We start from the raw sequence: 9,719 nt of genomic DNA, 5'->3' as shown, positions 1-9,719 counted from the left end.
TTTTCTCTCTCTCTCTCCTTCCCCGTTTTTCTCTCTCTCTCTCCTTCCCCGTTTTTCTCTCTCTCTCTCCTTCCCCGTTTTTCTCTCTCTCTCTCCTTCCCCGTTTTTCTCTCTCTCTCTCCTTCCCCGTTTTTCTCTCTCTCTCTCCTTCCCCGTTTTTCTCTCTCTCTCTCCTTCCCCGTTTTTCTCTCTCTCTCTCCTTCCCCGTTTTTCTCTCTCTCTCTCCTTCCCCGTTTTTCTCTCTCTCTCTCCTTCCCCGTTTTTCTCTCTCTCTCTCTCCTTCCCCGTTTTTCTCTCTCTCTCTCTCCTTCCCCGTTTTTCTCTCTCTCTCTCTCCTTCCCCGTTTTTCTCTCTCTCTCTCCTTCCCCGTTTTTCTCTCTCTCTCTCCTTCCCCGTTTTTCTCTCTCTCTCTCCTTCCCCGTTTTTCTCTCTCTCTCTCCTTCCCCGTTTTTCTCTCTCTCTCTCCTTCCCCGTTTTTCTCTCTCTCTCTCCTTCCCCGCCTTTCTCTCTCTCTCTCCTTCCCCGCCTTTCTCTCTCTCTCTCCTTCCCCGCCTTTCTCTCTCTCTCTCTCTCCTTCCCCGCCTTTCTCTCTCTCTCTCTCTCCTTCCCCGCCTTTCTCTCTCTCTCTCTCTCCTTCCCCGCCTTTCTCTCTCTCTCTCTCTCCTTCCCCGCCTTTCTCTCTCTCTCTCTCTCCTTCCCCGCCTTTCTCTCTCTCTCTCTCTCCTTCCCCGCCTTTCTCTCTCTCTTCATGCTTTTTCCTGCCTTTCTCTCTCTCTTCATGCTTTTTCCTGCCTTTCTCTCTCTCTTCATGCTTTTTCCTGCCTTTCTCTCTCTCTTCATGCTTTTTCCTGCCTTTCTCTCTCTCTTCATGCTTTTTCCTGCCTTTCTCTCTCTCTTCATGCTTTTTCCTGCCTTTCTCTCTCTCTTCATGCTTTTTCCTGCCTTTCTCTCTCTCTTCATGCTTTTTCCTGCCTTTCTCTCTCTCTTCATGCTTTTTCCTGCCTTTCTCTCTCTCTTCATGCTTTTTCCTGCCTTTCTCTCTCACGCTCTTTTTTTTTGTACTGATTTCAATAAAAACAATGTATGTTTAAAACTTTCTAAAATCAAAAAAAGTAATAGTCTTGTCACTATCTAAAACACTTCTGTCATACAGCAGGACACTTATTACTATTGTAACTGCTGCTCTTAATCGAGTTCCTCTCCCTACCACCATGACAACACTGACAAAGACGGCAACGATTGTGCTGTTATTACTGCAGCTATTACATCAAAAGCTGTAACCTGTGTTTAAGGCGGTCAAATCTGTTATGGCTGCTACAGTCATACCTTCCGAGCAAATGATTAATATTACCTGCCGCTTTTAATTTCAACACCATCACTAATTAGTTGCTATGGTCATGTTCTGCTAATGTCCATCACATTGTGAAGAGGTTTTATTCTCTTCTCTCTATCCCTGTGGAATATCGTTATTCCAGCATCGTTTTGGATTTGGACACCATATGGTTTAGCCGTGGAGGAGTTTTTTCCAACTTTTTTTTTTTTCTTTTTTTTTTTTTTTTAATTTTTTTTTTTTTTTTTATTCATCTGTCCTTCCTTGTGTGTCACTTTGACTTGAGCTTAATGCTACCCACGAGTTGTTGGTGTGACGACGACGTTAAACTTGAAGAGCCACCAACCGGAGAATAGATGATACCTGGCGATGTGTACTATTATTCCGCCAACTCGTGTGTTTTGTGTGTGCAGAGAAAACAACCACGGAAGGTAGGTTGGGGGGGGGGCACATGCGTGTACGGCCCACACAGCTAGCTGTTGCTTTTTATGTGCTTCACTTGGACAACATATGCTCGGAGACACGCAGACACTAATGAACGTTCCATCCAGTCTGTTCAGCTTCTTTTAATGTCTTTATTTACTCGTACAATATTTGTTGGTTTATAGTATAACTTTCATTTAATTTGCGTGTATGTTTTTACCTTTTTTTTTTTTTTTTTTTTTTGGAGGCAGTGAAAATAACAAAAACAAAAAAATTTAACAAATATGTGGTTTATTCCAAAGATTAATTGTTGACATTTATATTTTAAATACAATTTCAGGCATATGGCCCCAGTGCAGTCCATGTGTATATGGCATAATCTAGAGGTCCAATCATTAAGTCTAAACATTAAATTAGGCTATATTTCGCCTTGAATGTTGTCTTCCAAATGGTCTATTGTGTCTGGTTTATCAGCATCGGCATAGGAATTTACATAATCTAATAGGGTTAGATTGCACAAACGAGGTTGCCAGCTGATAGGTTGATTTCATTGAATGCTTCGAAAATGATTATAAAAATTGCACAATTTTTGCAAATGTTGCTCTGATGTTGGTCTCTTTGTGATGAATTGCCACAAAATATTTGTCGAATCTGTAATTAATGGAAATTGTTGATTTAAAAGTTTGTCGCCTATAAATAAATAAATGAAAATCGTGTGTTTTGTTGTTACCAGGCCTGATGTCATCAAGCTGTGGAACTTGACCCTGCAATGAATTGATAATTTCCAATGCTCTTCTGTGATCCAAACAAATTTACTATATCAATCTCATAAGCTTTTTGCTTCTCTTTAAATAATCCATTTTATAAATAATTTTAAAAAACAAATTATTTAAAAAAAAAAAAAAAAAAAAAAAAAAATGCAATTCATTTTAGATCTCATCAGGCCATTTCCAAATGACTGCAGTTATGGGATATATAAGTAAAATAGAATAAAATAATTTAATAAAAAAAAATTATTGAATGAAATCTTGTTCTGATCATGGGTCATATGAATTGTCTGGAATCTATAATTGCATATCAATAACATTTCACTGTATTGTACTGTTATAAAAATAAAAAAAAATGTAATCTCCCACTTACTTCCACCCCCCCCCCTTCCACCCCCCCCCCCCCCCCAATTTTTTTTCAAGCATATGTACAAAGGGTATCATTTAGATTGGAGTGAACATGTATCCAGTTCAGTGTTTGATCCATTTGTTTCTGAATAGTGTATAAGGTCAAAACTATGCTTGGGGATGTCAGTTATATTAGTTCATTATGATGTGTTTTTAATTTTTTAATTCTGTATATTCAGTGAGTAATGGTATAGTTTTCGGGGTAGGCCAAATAAAATTTGGGAGGAAGTGATAAGACTAGTTGAGAAAGAAGTATAGGACCTGGCCAAAGATAGGTTAGTTTGAAAGTCAATTTCTGAAAAGTATCCAACACATGTCAGCATGTAAAATATGCTATGTTGATGAAAGAATGGATCGGAGTTCTTGTGTTGGATGTAGAGCAGTTGAGGTAGCAATCTGTTGGTAGAGAGTGACAAAGGAGGATAAATACTTGGTCAGAGATAGGTTAGGGTTAGGTAGTCAATTTTTTAAGCTATCCAATGCATCCCAGCATATATAATGAATGTGGTATAAAAGATAGAATGCTTAAACCCAATAAATCCACAAGTACTTTTAAGATTATGACATGCTGAACATATTGAAGTTAAAAATCAAGTCAGTATTACACATATGATCTGCTTGGATTAGATCTGCTGTCTACTTGTCAGAATGTAACGGTTGCTTCTGTTACATACAGATTATTATGGTTTTGGCCTCATTGCAATACTTAAATACTTCCCTCTACTGCAACTGAACAGACCAAATCTGCAACGATATACAGTCACATTAGACACTTTGGTGTTTACTCAGAGATTTACCCGTGATCTCTTTTCGCGTTGTACTTTGCGGTCCTAAACGTGCTTTCTCAGAATTGTGTGAATGAACACGTATCCCTGTCACATTTTCAGAGTTCTGTAATGGTTAACTATCATGATTTTCCTAAGTTTTATCCATTTCCTCATTAGCTTCCTTTGTCTATTGCTAATGGTTTTAATAGTTTTGTGACCATGATTTAAGGGGGGGGGTATAGTAGGGCAAAAAAAAAAAATATTATTTATTGTCATATTGCCAATATGGTGTAATAAGCCATATAAAAAAACGTCAAACAGAAAAAAAAATGTCATGGAACGAACTAAATCTAGTTATAAAAATAATTTCTTTGAAAAATTTCTAAAAGTTTTACAACATTCTCTAAAATATTTTTTTGAATAATTTAAAATGTTTTTATGTAAACCGATAAAGGTTTATTTTTCAATGAATTTACTTTGCATTCCTCTTTCAATCAATAACCTCGATCCTATCAAATATGTCATCCAGAAAATAAGTAGATACTGCAGGCATATCTACTCAGTTAAAGTGTTTTTCTTCAGATTTCATGCATAATACTAAAAAGAAAAAATCATCCTTTTGAAACGTCTTAGCCATACTTGAATTTAGAAAAGTTTCCCCTGCGAGTGCATTTTAAAAACATCTTTGATGTAGTGAGTTGTCTCCCTTGACAATCTATCCCTTGTAAGATCCTATCAACAGTCGATATCCGGTACTTGTACTGGGCTGGTCACTGAAGTGTGGTGTCTGCACAAATGCTGCACTCAAATTGATTGTCCTTAGTCAATGGAGGGAGGAGGGATAAATTTTATTTTTGCAGAATTCCCTTTTGAGGGGGAGCTGGTTATCACCCACATTAAACCGACCTTGTCACATTTTGTTTTGTGGGGAAACAAATAAATAACTCCGGCGACCATTGTCATACTTGTGTGGTAAGGTTATCCTATGTTTTGCAAAGGGGTGTTTTGTTTTTAATCCCTTTAACTAGAGAGTTGTAGTAGTGTAGTCTTTACTCTCAAGCCTTAGTAAAGCTGCTAATCTAAAAGAGAGGGAACTCATAAAAATATTTGCAACCAAGTAAATCTTACGCTTGTAATACCAAAACATAACAAATAGATACTTATTTTTTTTTTTTATATAAATATTTTTATTTAATCTATAGTTATAAAATTGTGACCACCGAAATCTCTATAGACAAATTTATCTTTAGTTGACCTTTGACAATTAAATATTTTTGTTTATTAGTCAAATAAAAAAGTTATTAACTAAACCCATATGATTTTTGGAGTGTGACATCTTTGTCTTGTGATGAGTACGTACATAATTTTTGGTTCCCTCCAGCCCCGATAAAATGAGTGTGGACCTGTAAATTCACCCTTGTCTTTTCGTCTGTCCACACTTTTCTCAATAACTATGCCTTGGAATCTTTTTAAATATTGCATAAACATTAAACATGATATGAGTAAAAAAAAATTATATATGTATATATATATATATATATATATACATATACAGAAAGGATTTTACGTCCGCTGGAGACTTTTGGGGCTAAATGGGAGGGGGGGGGGCTTAGTCTTTATTTAATTTTTTTTTTTTTTTTTTTTTTTTCGTTGTGCACTCACGGGACCATACATGCTTCACTTGTTTTTGTGTATTTCTAAATAAGCACCAAATTTTATGTTTAGAATTTTTGCAGATGACTATAGAAAAAAAGATGAGTTATTTTTATCTGTATAATTTTCGATAACGTCCTTTTCTTTTATTTCAATAAATCTCTTCACAATAGAAATACTGAATAACAATAAAACTGGAGGAACTGATCTCCCTTGTCACTATTTCCAGTAGCGCTACACGGGAAATTAGGAAGTATGTTGGCTGACTATAACCAACAAGTTTATTGAAAACAAATCAGGCCTTTTATGGATTTAGAGATGGGTTCAGAAAGCAAATCCTAAAATTTCTGATTGGCTCAAAATGTTTTTTTATTGAGACAGTATAGGTTTGGATCCATATGCACAGTAGCAATTTAAAGGATTTCTGTTTTGTTTGTTACTACATAACAAACGTTTGAGCCCTCTACGAGTGGCGGACGGATGTTTATTTAAATAGACGTTCGGACAGTTTAATTTCGGCCACCGATTCCGTAGTCAGGGGGTAGGACTGCCGACTGTCATCACGACGGTTCTAGGTTCGATCCTCGGCTTGGGAGAGGTGTTAGTCTAGCGGCACTGATGAGTTGTGAAACAACGAAACAGGTCTGTATGTCGATGACTAAAATATATTTTATAAAGCTCCCCTCTTCGGTAGAGCACTCTCGTAAATTATCTTACTCGCTACTTAATTTAGCTGAAATAATGCGAAGCTCGCGGTTTGTTTACACGGACGGATGTTTATTTAAATAGACATTCGGACAGTTTAATTTCGGCCACCGATTCCGTAGTCAGGGGGTAGGACTGCCGACTGTCATCACGACGGTTCTAGGTTCGATCCTCGGCTTGGGAGAGGTGTTAGTCTAGCGGCACTGATGAGTTGTGAAACAACCAAACAGGTCTGTATGTCGATGACTAAAATATATTTTATATATATATATATATATATATATATATATATATAGTGTATGTGTTCACTTTTTCTGTATGTCTACAAAAGGATTTTTTCAGAGAAGCGGTCGGTCGGTTCACAACTTCTTAAAACTTTTTATATCACATATAAATCGTAATATCTTAATATTAAGAGTTAACAACGGAGCTCGCCTGTCTATTTAATTTGCTCGACTTCGGGAAGATAAATGTTCAACACGTGTCGCTCACTGCATGTGGGTTAGTTTTTTCCTATAACATCTTGGGAAAATAAAAATTTAAAAAAAAAGCGTTCCCGCAGTAAATGAAATACTATATAGTATTTCATTTACTGCGGGAACGCTTTAAAACGGGCACCTGCCAAATCCAAGTAAATTCAAACGTGTTTCCGTTAGCATCTCGTGGTGGCCCAATGATTAAAACCGTCTCACTTTTTTCTTTTTTTTTTTTTCACACTTTAATTTCAAACTTTGCCTCAAGGGTTCGGGTTCGGGTTCGATCCTCATACTTACCTACCAAAACATTTTTTTTTATTTTTAACCCCCATCCCCGGAGTTTTGATTTACCAACAAAAACGGGTTTCTCGTAACGATGCCCGATTGTATGCATGCATCAGATGACGTCATGACCTAATTTACTTTAAATAGTTGAAAAACCGAGTAAACTTCATCTCCATCGCTTTAGCGCAGTTGGTTAACGCGTTTGTTCATTATCTAACCGTTTGGGTTCGAATCGTGTGAGATGTTTTTTTTTTTTTTTTTTTTTTTTTTTTGTCGATTGTTTAAATTTAAATATTGAACCCTGTATTATTTAAGCCATTTTTCACGTAACGTTCGTTTTCCTGTTTTTTTTTTTTTTTTTTATTTTTTTTTATACTTCGCTTATTCTTAGCGACACCCGGGTATCCACCGATTTTTAAAATTTTAATATCAAAACAGGCTCATTTAAGCCATTTTTCACGTGTTCATTTTTCTGTTTTCACGTGTTCGTTTGCCTTACATTAGATTTTTTTGTGTTCCGGGTTCAATCCCTCCTCCCGACCAAACGTTTTTTTTTTTTTTTTTTTTTTTTTTTTACTTCGCTTATTCTTTAGTTCTCCCCCCCCATATACACAGGTTTATTTATGCCATTTTCTTCCCGTTTTGTTTTTTTTTTGTTTTTTTTACATTGTCTTTTTTATAATATTTAAGCAGGATTATTATTTTATGCAGATGCATTATTTGGATCAGTCATGCTTCATCAATGAGTACAACTCAATTCGAACTATCAAAATCAAAATAAACCTCGTAATGGCTACAATTTGCTATTAAAATCGCTAAAAATCATTTAAAAAAAACATTTTCTGTATAAAAAATAAAACTTTCCTGACATGTATGACATCTCTTCTGTGAAGAGTACCTATATCACAAAGATTTTTCTGCAGTTCCCCCGATTAAAATTTATGTAAAATTTGAAGCTCCGATTATCATATCGCAGGTGTCTACAAAATTGTCACATTCATACATACCATTAGATTAACACTTTATGTTGTTCAAAAGTAGTCTCAGTAATGTGCATGCCCCTGTGGTATATAAGAACCCTTAAATGTTTTCTATTCTACTGAAGTCTTTCCATTGTGTTTGTTTATTGTCTCTGATTTGTCTGAATCAATATGGAATACTTGATATTCTCGCCACGATCAACATTGCCTGCCTAACAGTAACAGCTGGTTGAATGTCAGGTCTGGTTGTGACCCTCTCTCTTTCTCTCTCTCTCTCTCTCTCTCTGCCTGTCTGGTCTCTGTCGGTGTCTGTCTGGTCTGGTCTCTGTCGGTGTCTGTCTGTCTGGTCTCTCACATAGAATTTAACTTTTAAACCGTTCTAGCACACAAATATTTGCATTCGTGATTTTTCCTCCATTTTGTATATTACTTTTTTGTTTGTTTGATAAAGGGAAGACTTCTGAAATTAACTTGTAAAAAAAAAAAAAAAAAAAAAAAAAAAAAATTTACTATCTAAGGACTTAACATTACCTCAGACATATCAGTAGCCTAGCTTATTGATCGTGGAATATTTTTGATAGATAAAAATAGTTGTTTACCATTGTCTCAATACAACTTCATCTTTTTTCCATTCACATTACCACTTTTTTCTATTGCTCTTGGCTCTTCCAATCTCATTTGTTTACCAGCAATGCTTCAAGCGAACTACCTAATTCGATTCAATTTGTTTTTTAACTGGCAAAAATGCTACTAAGTAGTCAAACTCAAAAAAACAAAGCAGTTTACAAAGCAGGGTAAGTCAAATAAAAGATTACTCTTGCTGTTACTTTTGCACATGAGCAAAACGAAACTTATGGCACAAAGTTGCTTAATTTTTAACCTTTTGCATCCATCTATTGGTAGCTTCTGGCGGATGTTTTTTTTACTTTTCAAACCATTATTATATATTGAATAATAATATAGAAAATTGGCTGCATAAATTAAAACCTAATCATGCATATTTTATGATCGGGCAATGACGGGCAGGCAGCCTGCTAGTGTGTGTGTGATATATATATATATATATATATATATATATATATATATAACACACGTGCGTGCGCGCGAAGGCTAACGTATTGGAGACAAGATTTCCTCTCTTGTCACTTATAATTTTGGTGCTTTATCCCTCTAAATTGCATTTTTTTTTTTTTTTTTACAAAGTGCGCATTTCCCTCTTTTCGTAAGGATGTCTTGCCTATCTTGCAGTCAAGCAATATTGTTTATAAATTTCAATGTTGGTGTGGTGCCCTCTATATAGGCAAGATGACCCAACATCTTCAGGTTATAATTACCCAGCATGTGCCTCGTTTCATCTGGAATCATCAGCCTATTTCCAGGAGTTCCCAATTAGTAGAATCTGCTATTGGACAACACTTAGTAGATGAAAAGGACTGTAGTTCTACATTCTTTCCGGATGAGTTTTGTTTTGCACAGAGGACACACTAAGTTCCACCTGTCTGTCCTTGTCCGGGATATGACAAACTATATCCAATGGTGAAGCCCCAGTTTGCTGGCTTTGGAGCCACCCTTTAATTGCCATTGCTCCCAGGTCCACTCTGACCCGGAGTGGTAGTACCTGTTAAGGTCCCAACTATGGGTTAAATAGAAACCGACTTGAAAAAAAAAACTTATATTCTATTAAAAAATTTCTTCAAAATTACTGGATTCGGCATTAAATAACCTGAAAAGATTTGATATGCTTGTAAAACAAACAACCAACCAACCACCTGTCTGTCCACGAGGCATTTGCCATCAGTTTTAGCCCCCTCCCCTCTACTTTGTGTAAGCAGAGAAACCTTCAGTTACAGTTGGAACTATTTGGCGGGACACATTCCATCTAAAGTTTTTTTTTTTTTTTTTTTTTTTTTTTTTTCCCCCCCTCC

General features: G+C 36.1%; 1 protein-coding gene across 11 annotated transcripts in view; it reads left to right on the top strand.

Moving 5' to 3' along the window:
• The window catches only part of LOC145268724 (uncharacterized), a 132,026-nt gene that overhangs the window by 75,702 nt on the left and 46,605 nt on the right, over positions 1–9,719 (top strand). Inside the window, exon 1 of one of the 11 annotated variants that reach the window (XM_080124284.1) lies at positions 1,250–1,761. The exons of 9 other annotated variants lie outside the window; for them this stretch is intronic. In XM_080124284.1, the coding sequence (XP_079980410.1) occupies positions 1,687–1,761 (75 nt within the window). In that variant the 5' untranslated portion in view covers positions 1,250–1,686. Of the gene's footprint in view, positions 1–1,249; positions 1,762–9,719 lie in introns of those variants that run through there. One more of the 11 variants, XM_080124282.1, reaches the window with a different exon arrangement.

The sequence above is a fragment of the Euprymna scolopes genome, chromosome 44 (genome assembly GCF_053919585.1).
Source record: "Euprymna scolopes isolate OS-2025 chromosome 44, ASM5391958v1, whole genome shotgun sequence".
Lineage (NCBI taxonomy): Eukaryota > Metazoa > Mollusca > Cephalopoda > Sepiida > Sepiolidae > Euprymna > Euprymna scolopes.
Note: the sequence above shows the minus strand (reverse complement) of the source record. Positions and strands in the feature narration are given on the sequence as shown.